The sequence below is a fragment of the Lithobates pipiens genome, unplaced genomic scaffold (assembly GCF_037356315.1).
Source record: "Lithobates pipiens isolate NorthernLeopardFrog02 unplaced genomic scaffold, aLitPip1_a1.2 Scaffold_23, whole genome shotgun sequence".
Classification (NCBI taxonomy): domain Eukaryota; kingdom Metazoa; phylum Chordata; class Amphibia; order Anura; family Ranidae; genus Lithobates; species Lithobates pipiens.
In genome coordinates this window covers 330,135,777-330,163,026 of record NW_027507785.1, presented here as the reverse complement: position 1 = coordinate 330,163,026, position 27,250 = coordinate 330,135,777, and the positions used below count along the sequence as shown (strand labels likewise).

The 27,250-nt window shown below is 44.1% G+C and overlaps 1 protein-coding gene across 1 annotated transcript in view; it reads right to left on the bottom strand.

The window, feature by feature from the left end:
- Positions 1 to 5,706: 5,706 nt before the first annotated feature.
- The window catches only part of ARTN (artemin), a 93,116-nt gene continuing 71,572 nt past the window's right edge, over positions 5,707 to 27,250 (bottom strand). Inside the window, exons 3-5 of the mRNA XM_077450705.1 lie at positions 22,841 to 22,905; positions 16,586 to 16,781; positions 5,707 to 14,596 (exon numbers count right to left, since the gene is read on the bottom strand). Coding sequence (XP_077306831.1) covers positions 14,151 to 14,596; positions 16,586 to 16,781; positions 22,841 to 22,905 — 707 coding nt within the window. The 3' untranslated portion in view covers positions 5,707 to 14,150. The remainder of the gene's footprint in view (positions 14,597 to 16,585; positions 16,782 to 22,840; positions 22,906 to 27,250) is intronic.

The following is a 27,250-nucleotide window of genomic DNA, read 5'->3' as shown; positions in this document are numbered from 1 at the left end:
TACAACCACTATGTGTCACTGGGTGGCTGATGTGTCTGTGCTTAGAGCAGGGGACTCCAAAATTTCCAAACAAAGGGCCAGTTTACTGTCCTTCAGACTTTAAAGGGGTTGGACTGTGGCCAGTGAGAAAGAAAAAACGCTGACATCACTGACATCAATGGGCGTAAACAATGCCCCATCATTGGTATCAATGGGAGGAATAGTGCCCCATCATTGGTATCAATGGGAGGAATAGTGCCCCATCATTTGTGTCACTGGAAGGGATAGTGTCCCATCATTGGTGTCAGCGGGAGGAATAGTGCCCCATCATTGGTGTCAGTGGGAGGAATAGTGTCCCATCATTGGTGTCAGTGGGAGGAATAGTGCCCCATCATTGGTAGCAGTGGAAGGAATAGTCCCCCATCATTGGTGTCAGTGGGAGGAATAGTGCCCCATCATTTATATCAGTGGGAGGAATAGTCCCCCATCCTTGGTGTCAGTGGGAGGAATAGTGCCCCATCATTTATATCAGTGGGAGGAATAGTCCCCCATCATTGGTGTCAGTGGGAGGAATAGTGCCCCATCATTTGTGTCAGTGGGAGGAATAGTGCCCCATCATTGGTGTCAGTGGGAGGAATAGTGCCCCATCATTGGTGTCAGTGGGAGGAATAGTGCCCTATCATTGGTGTCAGTGGGAGGAATAGTGCCCTATCATTGGTGTCAGTGGGAGGAATAGTGCCCCATCATTGGTGTCAGTGGGAGGAATAGTGCCCCATCATTGGTGTCAGTGGGAGGAATAGTGCCCCATCATTGGTGTCAGTGGGAGGAATAGCGCCCCATCATTGGTGGCAGTGGGAGGAATAGTGCCCCATCATTGGTGTCAGTGGGAGGAATAATGCCCCATCATTGGTGTCAGTGGGAGGAATAGTGCCCCATCATTGGTGGCAGTGGGAGGAATAGTGCCCCATCATTGGTGTCAGTGGGAGGAATAATGCCCCATCATTGGTGTCAGTGGAAGGAGGAGTAGCCCCATCCTTGGTGTTAGTGAGAGAAATAGTGCCCATCATTGGTGTCAGTGAGAGGAATAGTGCCCCATCATTTGTATCAGTGGGAGGAATAGTGCCCCATCATTTGTATCAGTGGGAGGAATAGTGCCCCATTATTGGTGTCAATGGCAAAACTAGTGCCCCATTGTTGGAATACGTGGCAGGAATTATGCCCCAATGTGGGTGTCATTGGAAAGAATAGTGCCTCGGGGGCTGGATAAAGGCAAGCAAAGGGCTGCAATTTGGAGACCACTGGCTTAGAGCATGCTCAAAGGCAGCTCCCGTTCCCAACTAAAGATCGATTGCTCGTGGGAACGACTCCTGATCATGTGACCACTGGGACAGATAATCGCAGTGGCCAATCCTTCCTGTTCGCTGGGTGTTCCATAAATGGGGGGGGGGGGTATGTATGATGTTTAAACCAGTTTAAAGGTAAGTAGAAATTTCTTAAAGTGTTCAAAAAGATTTTTTGTGGCTCCCATATCCATCCCTGGACGGGGGAAATTCCCAAATAGAGAATGAATGGGGCTTTAAAGTGTGTCATAATAAGAGGAAAATACAAGTAACCAGTATTAATCTTCACAGAAAAAAAATGATTTTGTTTTAATCATAGTATTTTGAATAAAATCAGTAGCCGGCTGGTGGTCGGCCGGTGGCGCCGCATCCCCCCCCATCCCCCCAACCACCTGGGGGGTCTTGCGGTTGGTCGGTCAGTCATCCAGTCCCGCACTTACCCCATCTAGGTTGTGGGCGGCCAGCGCTCCTACGGGTGGCATCTCCTCCCCCCCTGCTTCCGCCGTGCGTCTCCTCCCTCCTGGGCATCCAATAGGATCCCCTGTCCTTTCAGCCAATCTGATGACGGGTTTCAGGACCTGCTTCCTGATTAGCCAGGAGGAAGATCAGTGTGAAAATAGCTAATATTCATTCGCTATTGTCACACAACTGGGTGGGATTGGGGATCGGTGTTCTGCACCCTGAGCCCACCCTTTTTTGAAGCCTATTAGAGCCTCTGGCTCTAATCACATGCTTCAAACCCTCCCCCCCCCCCCATTGGAATCCATGCATGCGGCTCCCTGCATGTAGATGAGGGGGCTGGGAGCATGGATGGGGGGGCCTTCCTCAGGATCCACTTACCAGTATTGATAAGTCTTTTTTTTTTCTCTCTCTCTCTCTCTCTCTCTCTCTCTGTCCAATATGCTCATTAGATATATGATATTGTCTTTACTACGTATATATATAAAATGATTGATCTTTCACATTACGTTTTTGTATGAAATTATGTATTTATGTATTTATGTACTTTATGAAATTAATATATTGCTTGTATTGTCTATTAGTTTCTAGACTTATCGATACTGGAAAGTGGATCCTGAAGAAGCCCCTCATCTGGGTGAAATGTGTTGATCCATATACACCATACCATGCATTGTTGTACAATTGGTATTATACTATATGCTTACAGTGTTGAAATAATATGTTTTTATGGAACTCTATTTCTAGTTTTGTATAAAATAAATCTTGGATTCTTAATATTGTACTACATGTTCACTATTTTGAGGCACTTTAAAATCCCCCTTTTCCCCATAATCTCTGCTGATGGGGAGCCACAGGAACTCACTTTCTATAATTTTTTATAATATATTACTCTTTTATTTTATTTAGTGGTAAATGGTAATGGTTATCTCCTGAATAAAAGAAAAATAATAATAATCAAGAGATAACCATTACCATTTATCACTAAATAAAATCCAATCTTTCCTGAGAATAATATATTATAAGTATTTATAGAAAGTGAGTTCCTGTGGCTCCCCATCAGGAGAGATTATGAGGGGAAAAGGGGGATTTTAAAGTGCCTCAAAATAGTGAACATGTAGTACAATATAACAAAAAAAATTCAAGATGGTGTTTATAAAAAGTTAAAATTTTATAAATTAAAAAATATAAATTAAATTAAAACCTAGTTCCAGGGCTGAGTTTGTGTTCTTTCTTTTTATTTTTTATTTTTTTATATGCCTTGAAAACTTAAAAAAAAAATAATAATAATAATAATAATATATATATATATATATATATATATATATATATATATATATATATATATATATATATATATATATATATATATATAAATAATAATAATAATAATATATATTGTTTTCAGAAAAGACTGGGTTTCATTTAGTGGTAAATGGTAATCAAAGTTTTCAAGGCATAAAATAATTAAAAAAAAAAAAAAAAAAAAAAAAAAAGAACACAAACTTAGCCCTGGAACTATGTTTTAATGTAATTTACATTTTTTAATTAATAAATTATAACCTTGTATAAATAAAATCCTTGAACATGTTTATAAAAAGTTATAATTTATAAATTAAAAGATATAAATTAAATTAAAACCTAGTTCCAGGGCTGAGTTTGTGTTCTTTCTTTTTATTTTTTTATATGCCTTGAAAACTTAAAAAAAAAAAAAAAATATATATATATATATATATATATATATATATATATATATTAATAATAATAATAATAATATATATTGTTTATAAAAAGTTATAATTTATAAATTAAAAGATATAAATTAAATTAAAACCTAGTTCCAGGGCTGAGTTTGTGTTCTTTCTTTTTATTTTTTTATATGCCTTGAAAACTTAAAAATAAATAAATAAATAAATATATATATATATATATATATATATATATATATATATATATATATATATATATATATATATATATATATATTAATAATAATAATAATATATATTGTTTATAAAAAGTTATAATTTATAAATTAAAAGATATAAATTAAATTAAAACCTAGTTCCAGGGCTGAGTTTGTGTTCTTTCTTTTTATTTTTTTATATGCCTTGAAAACTTAAAAAAAAAAAAAAATATATATATATATATATATATATATATATATATATATATATATATATTAATAATAATAATAATAATATATATTGTTTATAAAAAGTTATAATTTATAAATTAAAAAATATAAATTAAATTAAAACCTAGTTCCAGGGCTGAGTTTGTGTTCTTTATTTTTATTTTTTATATGCCTTAAAACTTTTTTTTTTTTTATATGCCTTAAAAAAAAAAAAAAAAAAAAATAATATATATATATATATATACATATATATATATATACATATATATATATATATACATATATATATATATACATATATATATATATATATATATATATATATATATATATATATATATATATATATATATATTGTTTTCAGAAAAGACTGGGTTTCATTTAGTGGTAAATGGTAATCAAAGTTTTCAAGGCATAAAATAATAAAAAAAAAAAAAAAAAAAGAACACAAACTCAGCCCTGGAACTATGTTTTAATTTAATTTACATTTTTCAATTAATAAATTATAACCTTGTATAAATAAAATCCTTGAACACCGCCCCCCCCCCCCTCCCTCCCCCCAACTTCCCAATATGTTATAAGTCATGGCGATGATATGTACAGATTTACTAACACGTGTCAAAAAGTTGCAAAACTGCGTTCAGGAATTAAATTTTTTTTTTTTTTTGTTACCTATGTCTTGAAAGGGTTAAAATGTTACACTCTCACAACCGTTATTAAATATCAGCTTTATTCCTCTAGTAAAACAGGCAGCTATACAAAAATAGAGTTTTATTGATTAAAAACAGGAATTGGGTTATTATATCTTATAAAACAGTACAAAATATTTTTCTCCGTTGAACAAACACATGGATCCGGATCCATTCATCCTCTCCTTGTATTTCCCTGTCCCCGGATCAGACCTGGAAAACACGGGACTGACCCCGTGTAACATGTTTCTAATGATAGACTTTAAATATTAATGACTTCACAATATATATATATATATATATAGATGAGGTTAAGAGATATGTTAATAAATAGGTCTGTAAAAGAATAAACAAGCCGTACAAAAAAATGAAACACAAATAAATAAATAAGTTAGATGTAATAAATAGATCGGTGATGAAAAACAGGCCACAGGTAACGGCATCGATCGGGGAAATCGGTAGGTGTGATGTCTGCGATATCAAAAGTAACTCCCGAAAAAAATATTATTTAATAAAGTGGGGGAGGGGGACAGGTATGCAGATTTGTCTTTGCAACGCGGTTGCCATCTTAATTTATTTTTTTGCTACCTTTTTAATTTAATTTTTTTTATTTATTTTTTGCTCACAATAACATTTATCATTAAGGATCCTACCTGTTCATGTAAGGTGACGCCCCTGGGTGAAGGAAGATCTGCATTTGATTGGCTGACCTCAGAAATGCCCCTCCCGTGTGCCTTAGTACCCCTTCCCCCCCCCCCCCCAGTGGTCAGCCGCAGTCCTATGCAAAAGCTAAACCATGTGTCCTGATTTCTTAGTGAAAATAAATGAATGTAAACTGTAGGAAACACGCTTAGGGGTCTATTTATGAAAAATTTCCATAGCCACGTACATTCGTTCTGTGCAAATTGAGCCAAAATGAATGCTCTTTAGGCTATTTTTTCTCAGGATGCACCGGTATATCGCTCGCCGGAAATGATTGCCTGAAAATAGGGTTATCAGCATTTTGCCTTTAGACTTCATTGACTAAAATGAAAAATCACATCCCATTGACTTCAATGCAAAAACGCCCCCTATTGACTCCAATGCAAAAATGCCCCCCCCCCCCCCCCCCATTTGACGTCAATGCAAAATCGCATTCCATTAACTTCAATGCAAAAAACGCCCCTATTGACTTCAATGCAAAATTGGGTCCCATTGACATCAATGCAAAATCGCATCCAATTGACTTCAATGCAAAATTGCATCCCATTGACTTTAATACAAAATCATGTCCCATTGACTTTAATGCAAAAAAACGCGCCCCCCCCATGACTTCAATGCAAAATTGCATACCATTGACTTCAATGCCAAATTGGATCCCATTGACTTCAATGCAGAAACACCAGCCACATTAATTAAATCAAAAACAAAAAAAACTGTCCATTTTGGTTTTTCGGTTTTTGGCCAAGTGCATCCTGAATTTTCGGTTTTCGGTCCATAATTTTCATTTCAGTGCACCCCTACTATTTCCTCCTCTGAATAAAGGCTAGAGGAAGTTGGCAAATAAATGTAACAAAAAAGGGGGTCACATTTCTTTGGTAATTCCAAATGTGAAATGGGCAAAAACGAATGTTCTTTACGCTATTTCCTCCTCCCGAACGAATGCTAGCAAATAAATGTAGCAAAGAAATGCTTCCATAATATTGCTAATTCCATCTAGCATTCTCTAGAATTGTTACATTGTATCTCTTGGTACAAAGGTGTGCATTTTATATGCTCATCGGCTCCACCTACTGGCCATAATGCAGTATTTTACCACTGCCCATAATAAAAGAACATTTGTTCAGATAAGAAAGTAACCTTAATGACATCTTTTTTCCCAGTTTGCACGGAATAAATGCACATGCAGATATACTGAATGTCTTCATAAACAGACCCCTTTAATATCACGCACACCTCTTCAACTTTAAATGCACAAATGGTGTTTAATTGATGCATATAAGGGATAATGTGACATGTGGGAAAGTCTGGTCCCCCTGTTACCAGTTCTTAGTAACAACCCCTCTGGTCACATGATCCCCTGAATGTCTCTTGTAGCGACTTTACAGCCCTTTCAGGAATGTTTTCCGACCTCCCAGAACATTTTTTAGCTCAGAAATATCCGTAACTGTGCAGAAATATGTTGTGTGATGGGATATGTCGCGTTATGGAATTTTTTAAATATACAAGTAAAACACATTTTTAGAGGCTTGGTGTTTACAGAGCTCAATAGCTCAAGGTTTAACTTGCAAAAACAAAACAAAACGAATGGTCCCTTTGTGGCTGACTCGGCAGGGGGGGGGGGGGGCTGTTTGCATAGAAAGTTGCCCTGACCTTCTGTGCTCCTGACCGCCTGTATCTCACCCTGTGATGGGGACAGACAGGACTGCCCACAAGTGTAGAAGCTCCTGAACACAGCCTGTCATCCTCATCCTTTCTTTTACCTCCAAGTGAGTCACAGACACCAAACATATCTGGGTCTGCTGAGGCCACCACTCCTGATACACAGGCTTCACCCAGAGACTCCAGAAGAGGTGACACAAGGATAGACCAGTGGCAGCCTGTCCATTAGGGGCGCAGGGGGCGCCACCCGCCTAATACATGCGCCCAGCCCCTAATCTAGATGTAGGGCTCCGGGCGCATGAATTTCTATGGGGTTTTTTTTTTTTTTTTTGAAGCACATGATTATAGCCTGAGGCTCTAATTGGCTTAAAAAGAGGATGGTCTTGGGGCGCAGAGCACTGCGCCCTGAGCCCACCCAGTTGTGTGACAATAGCGAATGAATATTCGCCATTTTACACAGGGCGTGGCTTGGACTTGCAAGTGTAAGGTCGCATCTCTGGAGAGCTCCTGTTTCTACCCGGGCTTTTGGTACTTTAACAGAGGGGCTTCGCCACCGCACACCCGCTACAGCATGCCCAGCCGTCGGAGAGCCTCCTCACAGCCGGCCCAAGCTATCGTATTCCCCTCGGGAGCCCTGGACTCTTACTTTGCCAGCAGTCCTGGGCCACACGAGGAGGGTGCCAAGATGGCACCAGATTGCTAACCCAGTGTCCACAAACTTTTCTTCCCGCTCGGAACCACAGCCCGCTCCACCACATCGCCTGGGAGCAGGTACAGTGCCACAGCCCAGCTCCTTCTCATGCCTATGCCCCATTATCATCTGCAGACACCCTGCTCCATTGACCATCTCCCATGGGGTGGGGGGGCTTATTTCCGTCCGCGGGGTGGCGTTAGGTTGCCGCCCCCCCGGAAGTATTTAGCACCAGCTGCCACTGGGTTAGACTTGATCTTTTATCTGTCAAAATAGAAGATGTTGGTTGGGCTTGATGACTACACCAAGGCAGCTCTTTCACAATGCGGGGGGCTCACTCAAGGGGCAGTTGCCTCCCACATTGACAAATGCTAATAAATTGAGAAAAAGGGGATCCGACTGTTTTTTTTTTTTCAGTCCCCCTTCTTCATCTGGGCTAAAACAGAATACATCGATAGTCCTGGTCATAATCATACTTACACTTTATATAGTGAGAATTTTAGACTATTTATGTGATATTTTAATTACCTTTTGTATTTAGTTTCAGCCTTGATGAAGGGAGAAGTTCAACCCCAGAACGTGTTGGCCAACTTTTATCTTTGGTCATAATTTTTTATTTCATTTAATTTGGATGATGGTACATTAGGTATAATTCCTTATTTTATGCTTTGTTGTGAGGCCACACAATTATCTCTGGTCATTTTTTTCCATCCAAATGAATTTATTGCAATTAAAATGTGGCAACTAGAAGATAAAAAGCCAACGCGTTCCAGGGCCGACCGTTCCTCTTCATCATGGCTGAAACCAGTGGCGGCCGCTCATTAGGGGCGCATGGGGGCCGCCCCCCCCCCACCCCTCCAATCTATGCGCCCAGTCCTCTAATCTACATGCAGGGCACCGGACACAGGGATTTCTATGGATTTTTTTCATTTTTTTGACGTACATGATTAGAGCCTGAGGCTCTAATTGGCTTCAAAAAAGGGTGGGCTCGGGGACGCAGAGCACTGAGTCCACACTGTTGTGTGACATTAGCGAATGAATATTTGCTCATGTCTTCCTGTTTCTCCTCCTGGACAATCAGGAAGCGGGTCCTGAGACCCCATTGGCCAGGAGTCCAAAGACCCAATTGGGAGAAGCGATGGCCGGGACACGGAGGAGACAGAGAGGGTAAGCTGCCGCCTCAGCCGTGACCTGCAAAGGGTAAGTGCGGGCCTGGCGAGTGAGAGGGCGAGCCGGCGACTGGGGGGGGGGGGAGTGTAGGCATTGTTAATGATGTGCAGTGGCGGGCTGGAGTGACGGGGGTTGTGGTCAGGTCTGTCTTGCCACCCCCCCCCCCCCCCACCCCCGACCCATGGAGCCGAGGCTGCCACTGGCTGGTAGAAATCTGCCATAGTCTGGGTTTCCACCATACAGTATATATAAGTATGATTATGACAAGCAATCAGTTGGCTATTATTACTTTGATTGTCAATGTATTTTATTTCTCTGTGGCTGCTCTGTATGGTCCTGTGTGCGACCCGCTTTACTCGTTCTCTTTTTACCATTTTCTATGGTTTTTAAATTCCGCCAACAAAGCCGGCGAAGTCACTTTTTGTTTTTCGGGCGTGTCTCAGTAATATTTTGCCCCTCCCCTCATTCCTAGCAAGAGGGATTTGCCGCATGGTATATTCAGAGCCGCTGAATGATACGCCCTATAAAATGTTCCCGGGTGTGTCCAACAAAAAATGTCATGAATAAATCCTTCCAGCAAAAGTCTCCCAATAACTTTCTGATGTCTCAGTGAGTGACGGGTGAAGCTGGCGGGATTACACAAGACGATGACAATGTGGTGATGAGGTCATCTCTTCCTCGCTTTGTTTTATGAGGCATCTGAATTTATAATTGGAGGGATAACGTAAAACTGTCACTGATTTGTCTGAAGTCTCCTCCATTCTGTCTGATTAAGTTACTGGCTGTATAAAATGTTGGAGACTCACTGCAGAGCTACAGTCTTGTGATTCGGACACTCCTGTCAGACAGCGGAGCCAAAGCACTTCTCACTGCTTAGGTTGAATGGAGCGGTGAGGAGTTAGAACCCCTGTTGGGCTTTCATTGAGTCTGCCAGGAAGAAGGCACCAAAAATCAGTTCAATACACTCTTCATTTAACAGGGCTGAGCCCTGATGAAGCCATTTAAGCCCCCGAAATGAGTTGGACTTTTATGATATAGGAATCTAAATGAAATCAAATCTGGACTTTAGACATTCTGCTTTTGGTGCATTCCTCCTGCACGCTTACTCCCTATACAAGGCAAGAGAGCCAACCCTCGCCACTCAGTCCCTATTTGAGCCAAGTGCTGGCCTTTGACAACCACTCAGTCCCTATGTGAGCCAAGAGCCAACCTCCAATCACCAGCCAGTCCCTATGTGAGCCAAGAGCCAGCCTTCGAACACCACTCAGTCCCTATGTGAGCCAAGAGCCAGCCTTCGAACACCACTCAGTCCCTATGTGAGCCAAGAGCCAGCCTTCGAACACCACTCAGTCCCTATGTGAGCCAAGAGCTAGCCTTCAATCACTACTCAGTCCCTATGTGAGCCAAGAGCCAGCCTTCAGCCACCAATCAGTCCCTATGTGAACCAAGAGCCAGCCTTCGAACACCACTCAGTCCCTATGTGAACCAAGAGCCAACCTTCAGCCACCACTTAGTCCCTATGTGAGCCAAGAGCCAGCCTTCAACCACCACTCAGTCCCTATGTGAGCCAAGATCCAACCTTCACTCACCACTCAGTCCCTATGTGAGCCAAGAGCCAGCCTTCGAACACCACTATGTCCCTATGTGAACCAAGAGCCAACCTTCAGCCACCAGTCAGTCCCTATGGGAGCCAAGAGCCAGCCTTCGAACACCACTCAGTCCCTATGTGAACCAAGAGCCAACCTTCAGCCACCACTTAGTCCCTATGTGAGCCAAGAGCCAGCCTTCAACCACCACTCAGTCCCTATGTGAGCCAAGATCCAACCTTCACTCACCACTCAGTCCCTATGTGAGCCAAGAGCCAGCCTTCGAACACCACTATGTCCCTATGTGAACCAAGAGCCAACCTTCAGCCACCAGTCAGTCCCTATGGGAGCCAAGAGCCAGCCTTTGAACACCACTAAGTCCCTATGTGAGCCAAGATCCAACCCTCAACAACTACTCAGTCCCTATGTGAGCCAAAAGAGGACCTTTGACTACCACTCAGTGGCTTTTCAAGCCAAGAGCCAACCTTCAACCACCACTCAGTCCCTATGTGAGCCAAGAGCCAGCCTTCGAACCCTACTCAGTCCCTATGTGAATCAAGAGTCAACCTTCAACCACCACTCAGTCCCTATGTGAGCCAAGAGCCAGCCTTCGAACCCCACTCAGTCCCTATGTGAATCAAGAGCCAACCTTCAACCACCACTCAGTCCCTAAGTGAGCCAAGAGCTGACCTTCAACAATTACTTAGTCCCTATTCGAGCCAAGAGCTGACCTTTGACCACCATTCAGTCTCTATTTGAGCCAAGAGCTGACCTTCAATCACCACTCAGTCCCTATGTGATCCAAGAGCCAACCTTCAATCACCATTCAGTCTCTATTCAAGCGAAGAGCCAACTCTCAACTACTACTCAGCCCCTATGTGAGCCAATAGCCTACCCTTGACCATCACTCAGTCCCTATCTAAGCCAAGAGCCTACCCTTGACCATCACTCAGTCCCTATCTAAGCCAAGAGCCTACCCTTGACCATCACTCAGTCCCTATCTAAGCCAATAACTAACCTTCAGCCACCACTCAGTCCCTATTCAAGACAAGAGCTGACCCTCAAACACCACTCAGCACTGTACTAAGCAGTAGTAATTGCTGCCCCTCCATCTCCCATGAATGGGACCATACAGGAAGCTGTTATAAAGACAGATTTGTGTATTTATGCCAGCTCCATGTACAAATACATTCATATGCGTTTTATTAAGTACACTAGCTTTCATTTTTATAGTGGAACTTTGTGCCTTCCAGACAAGAAACGTGAACTGCTTTCTGTCTTACTGAAGATTTCTGATAGTTACACGGCTGACAAAAATTGTTTTATGGTTTCGCCAGAGTCTATAGGCCAACCTTGGCACGCATTTGGAGCAGTGTACAATCTGGGGGATTAATCGCTACTACATAATCTTTGAATAGTTGATGTTATTGGGTTTGCTTTGTTTCCATTTGTTTAGAGAATATTTGCTACTCTTGGGGATGTCTTTTGTTTTCTATTTTAAATTGCCATTGGACCATTGGTTGCATCTATTCACTAATTCCCTTTAGCGTTCTCTAGAATTGATACATTCTATCTCTTCTTACAAAGATTTAATAGGCTGCTCAGCGCCATCTAGTGGCCATAATGCAGTATTTTACTACTGCTCATACTAAAAGAACATTTGTTTAGAAAAGAAATAGCCTAAAGGAAGTTTGTTGTTGCCCAATTCACACAGAATGAATGTACTGTTAGCGCAGATTCACTTGACGAATAACCACGGGAGGTTGCTGGGCTGTGAGTCCAGCATTGTGAGGTTATGGGAGATCAAGATACTGGAATTGTAACTGCTCAGATTAAAGCTGAACTCCGGGCACAAAAGACACAAACGAATGCAACTCTGTAATCATGAATACATCACTAAAGGCATTTTTTCAAGTAAGTACCTGAATGTGATCTGGTATCAGCCCATGTACAGCAGAGCTCAGACTGGGAAAAAAGGAGCCAATCAGTTGTGCCCACTGGCTAACAAGGAAGAGAGCAGAGGGATGACCTCATCAATCTGCTGCTTCTCCTATCACTGCCTAGTCACAGGCATGGGTGTCCGCAGAACTTTTTTCAGGGAGGGGCATCATTTTAAGGTCACCCATTCTCTGACCCTTTTTCGACAATGACATTATAACAGTCATAGACTGCAGACGTAGTATACAGGTGATGGTCAGAGACTGCGGACATGGCCCAAGAGACTGTCAGAGACTGCGGACATGGCCCAAGAGACTGTCAGGGACTGCAGACATGGCACAAGAGACTGTCAGAGATGGCATACATGGCTTAAGAGACTGTAAGAGACTGCATACATGTGGGGGGTGACAGAAAGAGACGGGGGGTGACAGAGAGAGGATGGGTGACAGAGAGAGGGGGGTGACAGAAAGAGACAGAGGGGGTGACAGAGAGAGACAGAGGGGGGTGACAGAGAGAGGGGGGGTGAAAAAGACAGAGGGGTGAGAGAGAGAGAGGGGGTGACAGAGAAGGGTGATGAGGGTCATCGCTCCTGATCTGATCCCTGATTCCAGGGGGGGGGGCACTTGCCCCCCCTGCCCCTACCTGAAGACGCCCATGGTCACAGGCTGGGGGAGGATCCAGCCCTCTAGATAAAAAGCAGGTTTCCTGGCCTGCCAGACAGGGCTGTCTTATGTGACAGAGCTAGCTGTGTAAATCTCAGGGCTGGATGGACAGAAATACAAATCCTTCCTTTGCCCGCTCCCACATATGTACTTTCTCTGCCTATTTAGCCGGGAGTTAGGGGCGGCAGCCCTGGGCGCAATGGTTTACTGTAGGGATTGCAAGGCTGATAGGAGTAGGGATAGTGGTAGTGATTTTGAAAAGCGGGTGACTGCTGGGTCCCCTAAGCTTGGACATCATGATCGGGATAGGGGCGCAGTTGGCATTTATGCCCTGGGTGCTGGGTGGCCTTGTCCCGGCACTGAGGTTTACTATCATGTGTCCATTCTCTGCCCCCTTGCTCTGCTGTGCCCAGGGCAGCTTCCCCTCCTGCCCACCCCTTGTCCCGGCCCTGTGTGACTGTCTTGGAGAGCAAGGCAAAGTCTCAGAACTTTCCTCAGCCGTTATCACCATCCTGTGTCATGTTGGGGCCGTGTCGGCCGTTTTACAGTAGTCAGGGTGACAGTTTTTTTTGCGTATTTACCCTCATATTGTAACAATGTAGTCCATTCTTAGATTTCGATATGTATTTGAAACACTCGCTGGAGTCCTGTTTTTGGTCTTTCTCGGGAGGTAATCCCCCCCTGCTCGGCAATATGAGCCGTTCAGTCAATGCTCAATGGTAACTCTGGCCTTCATCTTGAAGGAACATCTTGTTGCATTCATGCCGTGATGGTTAAAAAAAAGAAAAGAAATAAAAGTCTTTCGACATAGCAGCAGCGGCGGCGCTACACAATGTTCCAGCTCCGGAAAAGACTTGCCAATGGCTTGCGATGCTAAGGCCAGCACCGGCTCCCAACCAAGATTGCAAATTGGAGACCAGTGAGGTGGAGGCCGGGAAGACCGCTGACCATCTCTGCTTTGTTTAATTTTTATTTATTTTTCCTTCCTTGTTCGACGAAATACCACATACAACCGGCCACGTCTCCCCTCGGGTTACCAGGCTGCTCGACCTCTTTTTTTTTTACGCTTCTTGGTCCGTGCCAGGAGCTCCGAGGTATTCCTATCGCTTCTCTCTCCAGCCCCCCCCGAGAGCCGACCTCAGCGTACACAGCTGCAATTGGCCGCTGACAGCTTCTGCACAACCTGCCAGTTGTGATTGATGTCCATGAATGCCACATTCTCGTAGCTGGTGGGGCGGCAGCAGGGGTGGTTGCTGACCCGTCCGTGGGCGCCATGGTTGATCAGCTTGTGTTTGAGCATTGAGGTCAGCGTGATGTCGTAAGTGTTGCGCTGTTGCTGGCACGAGCCACTGCAGTAGTAGAACGTAATCCACTCTTCGGAGTCGAAGCCCAGGCCTAAGTCCCGCACTCGCACCCTCAGGCTCTGCCTGCTGCAATCTTTTTCCCTGTCATTGTTCTTGTCTTTTCCACGGTTTCCGGCCTTCTTGTTCTTTTTCGGCTTCGCCGAGGCTTCTGGGGAACGCTCTGAGCGAAACAAGACGTCTGCAAACTCGTCATCACTGGGCGCTTCCAGGGTTGCATTTTCTGAAAGAAAAATATAAAGTTTAATCATTATCATACCTCATATAGTGAAAAAAATCTTGTATTCTGGTGCCTGTACAGGTGAAATATAGGTAATAAAAGTGTCAGGACCTGGATCACCTGCTGGGGGCACCGTGCTTCCCAGAGTGGAAGGTTGTAGTTCCCACCAGCGGGTGTCTCCCAGCAGATCTCAGTAATCAGTTTATATCTGATGCTGGCTGCTGGGAGGGTATTTAGGTCCTCCCCTATAAGTGCCTCACTTAAAGCGGGAGTCCGCCGTTTTTTTTTTTTTAAAAGCCAGCAGCTACAAATACAGCAGCTGCTGACTTTTAAAATAAGGACACTTACCCGCCTAGCGCGCCTGCGATGTCGGCACCCGAAACCGATCTCTCGATCGTCTCTCGGGTGCTGCCACCGCCATCTTGGGTATGGGAATCAGGAAGTGGAGCCTTTCGGCTTCATTTCCCGGTTCCCTACTGCACATGCGCGATTCGCGCTGCGCAATAAGGATGGACCCCGCTGTCTCTGGGATCTGTGTGTTTCCCAGCAGGCAGCGGGGGACTTTCGGAAAGGGCCGTAGATCTACGCCCCTTTCCGCAGAGAGCTATCCCGCAAGTGGGTACAGTTACCTGGATTATCCAGGTAACTGCACCCCCCTCCCCCCTGAAAGGTGCCAATTGTGGCGCCGGAGGGGGGGAGGATTCCAATGAGCGGAAGGTCCACTTTAGGGTGGACCTCCGCTTTAAATCTCCCTTAAATCACATTGAACCACATTGGTCCCAGTCCCCTAAGTGTAGCCACACAGATCTGGACATCCCTGCTGCTGATTCCTGACAGATAGTATTCATTATATCACTCCATTTATTTCCCATGCTTTTCGTCACACTTACCTCTCCAGGGATCCAGCACACGGCCTTCAGCACTTTTAAGCTTTAGCCAGAACAGCGGCACCTCGACCAACTAGGAGACAGACCTTGTGATTGGAGATACCGCCAATCAAGAGACAGCTTTCTTCATTGGTGTCACTTTCATTTTTAACGTGACGCATGGCTTGGCATTCAAACAATGTGTTGCCATGCTTCAGCTGAGCCCCCCTGCTACAGACCTAACCCTTTTTGCCTCCTTAACCCTCTGTCCCAGAATTGAGACCCAATGTCTTCTAGTGTGCCGTGTAAGCCCCTTTACACTAGTGCACCCCAATAACTCCAAGTGCCCTCCAAAGTATCCTGTGCTATAGGGTCTGTGCTCTAGGGTCTTTGTGCCTCCCTGGCCCTCTGTTCCAGATTCGGGACCCCGTGTCTTCTAGTGTGCCTTGTGATTCCAGTGCACCCCTTAGAATCTTGTGTCATCTAGTGACTCCAAGTGCCCTCCAAAGCATCTTATGTGATCTAGGGTCTTCATGCCTCCCTGGTCCTCTGGGTCTTCTAGTGTGCCCTGTGCCCCCAGCCACTCCAGTGAACCCCTGAGTATTTAGTGTCATCTAGAGACCACAGTGCGCTTCTCTGTTCCCCTGTGTCTCCAAGTATGCCTTGATGTACCATGTGTATTGGAGTGACTCCTACTGTGCCCTTTGCACCTCCGTCATGCCTGTGTCCCCACGCTCTCTCCAATAAGCTTTTGTGTCATCTGGACCCTCAGTAGATATGGTCCATGACAGCTTTATTTATATTTTTCTTCACATTTAATTGCAGACAGCCAACCCCATACACTGACCTTGGCTATGCTCCGTCAAAGGTCCTTCTGGGTATGGGGGAACATGTAACCTGCTCCCTTGTGATCGGGCATCACACTGTCAAAGGAGCAAGGAAGTGACTTCAATGGCTGCAGTGGAGGAAGGAGTGGTGAGGGAGTAAAAAGCAAGGAGAGTATAGTGGTGTCGGGAAGGGGGCGGTGGTCTTAGGAAGAGACACTGTCATGGCCAAGGTACAGTGGCTATTTAAGCTGAGCCTCCCAAAATAGAATAGACTTAAAAAACATCTCTCTCTCACTCACCATAAGTAGATGTCCAGGTTGACCTAATGGACACATCTATGTTCTCCTCCACCACAAATTCAGTGTTCCTGGGGTCAGGCACTGCTAGGCTGTCGCTTTCTGCATTGGGCCGACCTTCCATGATTGGAGTTGAGGACACGGTAGCAGCCATGAATGACAGTAGCAGCAGTGACACTAGTAGAATCCAGAGTGTTACCTGGTGGAAAAGGGTGAGACAGCAGTCAGCACTCTACACTGCACATATATGAAGTAAAAACAGACACCCCTAAAATTAAGTCCTCCCAGACTCTGGAATTTAAATGATGTCTTTAGAGAGAGGATATGTTGCCCAAAACTATTTTTTACACAGTAAGTGGAAGGTGGAACTTAGTCACTTGTTTCTGGTGGGAACTTCCTGTCAGTTACACCCCTGTTTGTGTCCTTCATTTCATTACAGCTAATCCTCATTAAAGCACCCAAATTTCACCCACCCCTATTGCACTGGAAAGTAGATCCTTTATATATGCAACAAAACTTGGTGCCCAACGTGGGGCCTCTCATCCCATGTGAAACAAAACCTGGTGCCCCATGGTGGTCTCTCATCATATATGTAAAAAAATGGTGCTCTCTTATCACATGTGCAACAAATTGGTGCCCAACAGGGGCTCTCATCACATATGCATCAAAATGGTGCTCTACATGGGGCTTCTCATCATATATGCAACAAACTGGTACCCAACATGGTACCTCTCATCATATGTGCAACAAAATGGTGCCCACCATGGGGCCTCTCATCATATGTGCAACAAAATGGTGCCCACCATGGAGCCTCTCATCATATGTGCAACAAAATGGTGCCCACCATGGGGCCTCTCATCATATGTGCAACAAAATGGTGCCCACCATGGAGCCTCTCATCATATGTGCAACAAAATGGTGCCCACCATGGGGCCTCTCATCATATGTGCAACAAAATGGTGCCCAACGTGGTACCTCTCATCATATGTGCAACAAAATGGTGCCCACCATGGGGCCTCTCATCATATGTGCAACAAAATGGTGCCCACCATGGAGCCTCTCATCATATGTGCAACAAAATGGTGCCCACCATGGGGCCTCTCATCATATGTGCAACAAAATGGTGCCCAACGTGGTACCTCTCATCATATGTGCAACAAAATGGTGCCCACCATGGGGCCTCTCATCATATGTGCACAGGGGCAGACTGACAACTCATGGGGCCCCCAGGCAATAGAAGATTATGGGGCCCCCAGGCAATAAGAGAAGATTATGGAGCCCTTGGGCAATAGGAGATTATGGGGCTCCCAGGCAATAAGAGAAGATTATGGGGCCCCTGGGCAATAGGAGATTATGGGGCTCCCAGGCAATAGGAGAAGATTATGGGGCCCCTGGGCAATAGGAGGTTATTGGGCCCCCAGGCAATAGGAGATTATGGGGCACCCAGGCAATAGATTATGGGGCCACACAGTATACACATACACAGATACACAATATGCACACACAGTATACACACACACAGAATACACACACACACAAACACTGAAAAGGTACAGGAGAGGTGGGGCAGCTATAATCTTGGTATTTTTTTTAAAAACACAGAGTTTTACATACTGTCCCTGGTTTTATTGAGGCTGACAACTCTGATGGGGCCCCTTAGTGGCATGGGGCCCTCGGGCAGTGCCTGAGTGCCCGAATGGTCAGTCCGCCTCTGTATGTGCAACAAAATGGTGCCCAACGTGGTACCTCTCTATATATGTGCAACAAAATGGCACCCAATGTGGAGCCTTTCAAAATGTGGGCAACAAAATGGCACCCAACGTGGGGCCTCTCCTCTTATGTGCAATAAAATAGCGCCCAATGTGGCACCTCTCCTAATCTCCATAATGTACAATAAATGGCATCCAACATGGTGCCTCACTTCATATGTTTAGCAAATGGTACCTAACGTGTGGCCTCTCATCATATATGGAACAAAATGGTGTACAACGTGGGGCCTCTCATCATATGCACGAAAAAATTGCACCCAATGTGGTCGCCTCTTATCTGTGCAAGAAAATGGTGTCCAATGTGGAGCCTCTCATCATATGCACAACAAAATGGCACCCAACATGGGGCCCCCCTCATCATATGCGCAAACAAAATTGCACCCAATGTAGGGGTCTCTCATCTGTGCAAGAAAATGGCACCTAATGTGCAGCCTCTCGTCATATGCGCAACAAAACTGCCTGACATGGGGCTTCTCCTCATAATGTAGCAGCAGACAGATTTGGGAGAGATGCCACACAAAAATCGCAATTTCTCAGAGTAATCCATGTCAGAGCTCTAGCCAAACCACAAACATCATCACACCATAGAAAGGAAATATAAAAAAAAGAAATATAAAGTCCATTATTAAAACCCTCCGTTGTCTGGAAATACAGACGTGAATCTGCATGAACTCTTTTACAAAGCAATGAATGTAATACAGGTTATAAAACATTTATTGGTTTTAACCACTACAATACTGGGCACTTTCACCCCCTTCCTTCCCAGCCCAATTTTCAGCTTTCATCGCTCTAGCACTTTCAGTGACAATTGCGCGGTCATGCTACACTGTACCCAAATGAAATTGTTATCATTTTGTTTGCACAAATAGAGCTTTATTTTGGTGGTATTTATTCACGACTCCGTTTTTTATTTTTTGCGATATAAGCGCAAAAAAAAAGCGGAAATTTGGAAAAAAAACAATATTTTCTTTTTTTCTATTTTAAAAGAAATCCAATAAAATCAAATTTTGTCATAAATTTAAGCCAAAATGTATTCTGCTACATGTTTTTGGTAAAAAAAAATCTGTTAAGTGTATAATAATTGGTTTGTGTGATCACGGACATATGTACACAAATGATCATGTACATATGTGTGCAGGTGATCACGTACATATGTGTGCAGATAATCATTGGGACATGTGATTTTAGTGGGACATATGTGGGGGACATGTTTTTATTATTAGGGACATGTGTTTTTATTATTTGGGGACATGTGTGTTTTGGGGACATATGTGGGGACATTGTGTTTGTACTGTGTGGTGTGTTGTGTGTTGACACTACACTGGTGATCAGTGAGTAAAAAGCTGTAAAAACAGCTCATACTCACTGATCATCAGCCGGCTGCAGCGTTCTGCTCTCCTCTCCTCAGCGGTGACTTCTGTGTGAGGAGAGGAGGAGCCGATTGCCTAGCAACCGGCTGTTTGTTTACATCACATGACGGCTGTGATTGGACATGGCCGTCATGTGATCAGGAGGGCCAATCACAGAGCCCTCCTGCCGATCTGAGATGCGCCGTGTCCAGGTGACACGAGCACATCGGGATCGCGCCGCTGCACGGGCACGCGCGCACGGGCACGCGCGCGATCCCGCTCCTTCTGAATGACGTTCCTGAACGTCCTATCAGAAGTAGACGGCTCCGACCCGGCCGTATATATGCATTGGCCGGGTGGGAAGTGGTTAAATAGAGAATTTGTGTGCACGTACTTCTGTATTTCAAGACAAAGGAGTTTTTTTTAATGGTTTTTATATTTCCTTTGTATTGGAGTAGTTGATATATATATATATATATATATATATATATATTTCCTTTACATGGTGTAGTTGTATCCAGGGCTTTTTTTCTCAGAGAATAGGTACAGGAACCCAACCACGCCCGCCACACTCACATACCTGCCAAATGGCATCAAATAGTAGCTCTTCCCTCCGCATACAACCCCCTCCCTCCACTGCCCTCATTCCCCCCCTCCTTAAACACTCCACCATCTGTCATATATCTTACCATTGTTGCAATATTAAGCTGAAACACCTATCTGGCTGTAGTACCTCCCAGCATACTATACTATACTATACTACAGTCACTTGCCAGGGAGGTTATGCAGTAGGAACATCAACAACTGGTCACCAGGGAAATAATGGACACCACAGAGGGTGCAGCCTACCCCGCACGCTCTCCTGTCCATGACTGCACCGAACCCTGAGCACCTGTTCTGTATCTCCCTTGTCCCTGTCCGGCACTCACAGTGGGATCTGCATAGGAGATCTGACCTGTGCGAGCTAATGGGAGATAAGCTATCACTTGGAAATGCAGAAGCTGGACTTCAGTGTTACCAAGTGATAGTGGTGAGCAGGGAGCAGAAGGCCTGAGCCAGAGGTGGTGGAACTGAGTTCCCCCTAGTTCCTGCTGAAAAAAAGCCCTGGTTGTATTCCAACCAATATTTTTCCTTTAACGTATAATTACAATATGCTGCATTATAATATTGTATAATTTTTATGTTGAACACTAACAAGATTGTTGCAAATAATCCTTACTAATGTTCTTAGCAGATTCAACTGGTAAAATTTTAGATTGTTCAAGGATCTGTGAAAGTCCACATATGCCATCCCTGGGAACGCTAGGTTTGACAAAGGGGGACGAGCCCATGAAACCCGTTGCATTGTTAATCTTGTTATACAGGAGTAGGCAGGGGTATACAGGCAGCATGTCTCGGTCTGCTTCTAGACCAAAGCTCCAGCGTGGATTGCGCTGAAAGACATGGGTGCATGTGTCAGCCGCTACAGTGCAGAAGATCCGATTATGAAGTTCAGAATCACTGACCATGTTTTCTGCTCTCCCTACATAGTGAGACCACATAAAAAGTGGTTCTAAAGCCTCAAGGTTTTTTTTACCTCAAGGTAAAAAAAACTTTCTGTGCTACAGGATCCCCCCCAGTCAATGTAAGGAGCATTCCTCCCACTGACCTCCAATGTAAGGGACATTCTTCCCACTGATAACCAATGTAAGGAACATTCTTCTCACTGATCACCAATGTAAGGAACGTTCTTCTCACTGATCACCAATGTAAGGAACATTCTTCTCACTAATCACCAATGTAAGGAACATTCTTCCCACTGATCACCAATGTAAGGAACATTCTTCCCACTGATCACCAATGTTAGGAGCATTCTTCCCACTGATCACCAATGTAAGGAACATTCTTCCCACTGATCACCAATGTAAGGAACATTCTTCTCACTGATCACCAATGTAAGGAGCATTCTTCCCACTGATCACCAATGTAAGGAACATTCTTCCCACTGATCACCAATGTAAGGAACATTCTTCTCACTGATCACCAATGTAAGGAACATTCTTCTCACTGATCACCAATGTAAGGAACATTCTTCTCACTGATCACCAATGTAAGGAACATTATTCTCACTGATCACCAATGTAAGGAACATTCTTCTCACTGATCACCAATGTAAGGAACATTCTTCTCACTGATCACCAATGTAAGGAACATTCTTCTCACTGATCACCAATGTAAGGAACATTCTTCCCACTGATCACCAATGTAAGGAACATTCTTCCCACTGATCACCAATGTAAGGAACATTCTTCCCACTGATCACCAATGTAAGGAACATTCTTCTCACTGATCACCAATGTAAGGAACATTCTTCTCACTGATCACCAATGTAAGGAACATTCTTCTCACTGATCACCAATGTAAGGAACATTCTTCTCACTGATTACCAATGTAAGGAACATTCTTCCCACTGATCACCAATGTAAGGAGCATTCTTCTCACCGATCACCAATGTAAGGAACATTCTTCTCACTGATCACCAATGTAAGGAACATTCTTCCCACTGATCACCAATGTAAGGAGCATTCTTCTCACTGATCACCAATGTAAGGAGCATTCTTCTCACTGATCACCAATGTAAGGAACATTCTTCCCACTGATCACCAATGTAAGGATCATTCTTCTCACTGATCACCAATGTAAGGAGCATTCTTCTCACTGATCACCAATGTAAGGATCATTCTTCTCACTGATCACCAATGTAAGGAGGATTCTTCCCACTGATCACCAATGTAAGGAGCATTCTTCTCACTAACCTCCAATATAAGGAGCGTTCTTATGAAACTGATCACCAATGTAAGGGACATTCTTCCCATTGGCCTCCAATGTAGGGAACATTCTTCTCACTGATCACCAAAGAATTAATTTTAAGAGGTGTTCCTGTGACCTAAAAATTATGTAAAGGGTTCCACCAGTATAGAAAGGAGACTCTAAAGCGTCCTTAGATCACTTATAAACTCCCGCGCAATTTACATAGATCAGAGTCTTATCTGATCTAATTAAAAATACATGGTCCTGTACGAGTCACTTGATGCGACTCCCGTGTCTGTATCTTCTGATGTAGTGCTATAAGTTTGGGATAGTATCAGATATAGACTCACCTTACAGCTCCAGGGCGGGGATGTCACACAGAGGGATCCTCTTCCCATGAACGGCTTGGTCCTGTCTGGAGAAGAAAATGAAAGATGATCAGAAGCGCTGCCTACTGGGAACGGCAAAGGTGGTCAGACTCAAAGCTCCATCCAACAACAACGTTCTATAGACGTTCTACCGATCTATCACAGACAGGTCTTTCTTATAATGGTCAAAAAAAAAAAGGAACCTGCAATGTCGTAGGAAACCATGCAAGCCTTCCAGATAATTCATATTATTTCATGGAGGTCTCCTTGTTCTTCTCTGTCCTGCTGAGTATGTCTGTCTGACTGTGAGACCCAAATCACTAAAATCTCATTTAAGCTTTAATATATTCTACTTTTCTTGAAGATAGATTTCCTCATCATTTAGTATTATTTTTATATCTCTTGTGCTTTTCTGTTTATTAAATTTTTTAAATTATTTTTTCCATCTACATCTAATTGCCAAAAGTATTGGGACACCTGCCTTTACACGCACATGACCTTTAATGTCATCCCAGTCTTAGTTCGTAGGGTTCAATATTGAGTTGGCCCACCCGACCTTTAATGTCATCCCAGTCTTAGTCTGTAGGGTTCAATATTGAGTTGGCTCCGCTCTTTGCAGCTATAACAGCTTCAACTCTTCTGGGAAGGCCGTCCACAAGGTTTAGGAGGGTGTTTATGGGAATGTTTGACCATTCTTCCAGAAGAGCACTGCTGTGGGATGAGAAGGCCTGGCTCGTAGTCTCCACTCTAATTCATCCCAAAAGGTGTTCTATTGGGGTTGAGGTCAGGACTCTGTGAAGGCCAGTCAAGTTCCTCCACCCCCTAACTCACTCAACCATGTCTAATAAAGTGTATATCCACTTGGCCAGTCCAGGCCAATTCTGACATTCATTTCCTACATGTAAAAAACATATGTTTTTTTGCTAGTTAATGACTTATGCCGTGTACACGCGGCCGGACTTTTCGTCGGACAGAACTCCGATGGACTTTTCAACGGAGTTCCGCTGAAATGGACTTGTCTACACACAATCACACCAAAGTCCAACGGATTTGAATGTGATGACGCACGACCGGACTAGAATAAGGAAGTTCATAGCCAGTAGCCAATAGCTGCCCTAGCGTCGGTTTTCGTTCCGTCGGACTAGCATACAGACAAACGGATTTTTCGACCCGGACTCGAGTCCGTTGGAAAGATTTGAAACATGTTCTAAATCTAAAGTACGTCTGATTTTTCGACAACAAGGGTCCGATGAAGCCCCACACACGATTGAATTGTCCCGTGGATTTGTTCCGTCGGACCTTTGCTGCCAAAAATTCCGGCCGTGTGCAGACTGACAACTCATGGGGCCCCCCGAGCAATAGGAGATTATGGGGCCCCCAGGCAATCAGAGATTATGGGGCCACACAGTAGACACAAACACACACACAGTATACAATCACACGGTATACACAGACATGTTTCTATTGGCTGAGAAGGTACTGGAGAGGTGGGGCAGCTATAATCTCAGGATTTTTAGACCAAAAGGATGTCGGTAAGGGACATTTCAGAGACAAATGTAAAAAAAATAAAAAAAATAAGCACAAATTTTTACATACTGTCCCTGGTTTTACCGAGGCTGGCAACCCTGATGGGGCCCCCTTGTGGCTCGGGGCCCTCGGGCAGTGCCCGAGTGGCCCAATGGTCAGTCCGCCCCTGGCCATGTGTATATGGCATTAGAACCCCAAAACATTTATTTATATTTTATATATATATTTATATATATATATATATATATATATATATATATATATATTTATTTATTTATATTTATTCATTTATTTAAGCAGAGGCCCTAGGGCAGTGATGGCGAACCTTGGCACTCCAGATGTTTTGGAACTACATTTCCCAGGATACTCATCTACACTGCAGAGTGCATGAGCATCATGGGAAATGTAGTTCCAAAACATCTGGGGTGCCAAGGTTCACCATCACTGCCCTAGGGAATGAAATGGTGGGTGTCACATACAACGGGATAAAAAATACACTTTAATGAGTTTTAATGCACAAAAACACAATATAGTACAAAATTTTTTGGTAAAATATACAATTTTATGTTATGCTGAGTAAATTGATATCAAACATACCATGCTTAAAAATTGCGTCTGTCCATAGGCGACGCTTTAAATCCTTCGCAAGTTATCAGTTTAGTGTTACACAGGAGATCTGGCGCTACAATTGTTGCTCTCGCTCTGGCGTTCGCGCCGATACCTCACACGTGCGGTGTGATTGCTGTTTACATAAGAGCGCGGGGACCTACGTGCGCGTTCGCATTTGCGTGTGAGCGTGGGGGAACGGGGGCGCTTCAAATTTTTTTATTATTATCCTCTTTTTATTTATTTTTAATTTTTTTTAACACTGTACCTTTTAACTTTTTTTTTTTTTTTTGATTAACTATTACAAGGGATGAACAACATCTAATAGCAAGGTACATGACAGATCCTCTTTATGGAGCGATCTGGGGTCTATTAAACGTATGGCGGACAGGAAGTGGATAAACAGTATATACTGTATACTATATTAAGGTTTGTACTTTAGGTGTAGTTTTTACACATCATAATTTATCTGTTCATTCTTACCAACATTTCCATCTCAGTCCCTGGAACACAGTTAGAGTAACTCCACTTTTGTGGAGGGGGGGGGGACTCCTCCCCCCTCAGGGTAATCTCTGTACATTGCAGGGATTGTGACAAACGTTATTGCAGAGTCGTAGCTTTTGTTATTCTGAAGAAATAGCAGTTTGTTTGTCTGTGTCCATGTGATGAGTGGATAAGTATGGGAGTGACTTCATAATTATCAACCAGCTGCTGCACTTGAAGGGCTATGGGGAAAGTGGCAGGGTCTGCATCCCTTTAGATGTGATTTCCTTTTGGGAGTATCTCACCAAAAACACGAGCGCTATTAACCCTTTCTTTAGTCGCTAGTGAGGGGTTAAAGGGCCCCGTTAGTGGCCGAAAAGTGCAGCTTAAAAGACGGTAAAGCGGAGCGACCCCAGTGGGAAAGGGGTCAAAATCTTCTACGAGAGTGTAGTGACTGAGTTCATATCTTCTCAAACCACTTAATGCCAAATCCAGTATCTGTACATCATTTGGCTTTAAGTAGTTGTACCAGGATGATGCCTGTAGGCACTGATAGGTGGCACTGATGGGCAGTGATAGGCGGCACTGATGGGCACTGGTAGGTGGCACTGATAGGCAGCACTGATAGGTGTCACTGATGACGAGGCACTGATGGGCACTGATTGGCAGCACTGATTGGCACTGATAGGTGGCACTGGTGGGCACTGATTAGCAGTACTGATGGCCACTGATAAGTAGCACTGGTGGGCACTGATTATCAGTACTGATGGGCACTGATAGGTGGCACTGGTGGGCACTGATTAGCAGCAGTGGAGGGCACTGATTAGCAGTACTAATGGGCACAGATAGGTGGCACTGATTAGCAGCAGTGGAGGGCACTGATTAGCAGTACTAATGGGCACTGATAGGTGGCACTGATGGGCACTGATTAGCAGCAGTGGAGGGCACTGATTAGCAGTACTAATGGGCACTGATAGGTGGCACTGATGGGCACTGATTAGCAGCAGTGGAGGGCACTGATTAGCAGTACTAATGGGCACTGATAGGTGGCACTGATGGGCACTGATTAGCAGCAGTGGAGGGCACTGATTAGCAGTACTAATGGGCACTGATAGGTGGCACTGGTGGGCACTGATTAGCAGCACAGGTGAAGCCCGGTTAATGGCCAATAACTGGCTTCTGTTTACTTCTGTGATCCACTGTCATTGGTTGACAGGTGATCACGTGGCAAAGGGAAAGGGCCCTCTGTGATTGGCCCTTTACCCCGATCTGTGATCAGCCGAGATGCCAATGGATGCCTTCCTGGCATTTTAATCCTGCGCGGTAGCCGTATTTTGGTTATAATGCGGGTGCCAAGTGGTTAAAGCCGACGGCTGGATTTTTTGTAAAAGCCATCCTAGTGGCTTGCTTTTATAGGCCATTGGGGGGGGGGGGGCATGGGGAGATTCTGCCGGCCTACCATAGAGATCATGGAGGGACAGAAGGTCCCTTATGACCTCTGTGGTACAGGAAGTGTGGTCACTTCCTGTTTCCTGGATGTAAACAGCGCCATTTTAAAATGGGCAAATTTATCTTGGTGTGACCAGATGCTCTTAGGGCAGAGGAGAGGTCTGGGGGTTTAATAGACTCCGGATCTCTGCATAAAGAGTACCTGTCACAAGCCTATTGCTGTTACAAGAGATGTTTACATCCCATTTTATTCACTAGGGCCTCTGCCAGGGGCACCTCTCGTGCTGCCAGCAGATAGGAAATATGAGCCGATGTACAAAGGGGTGG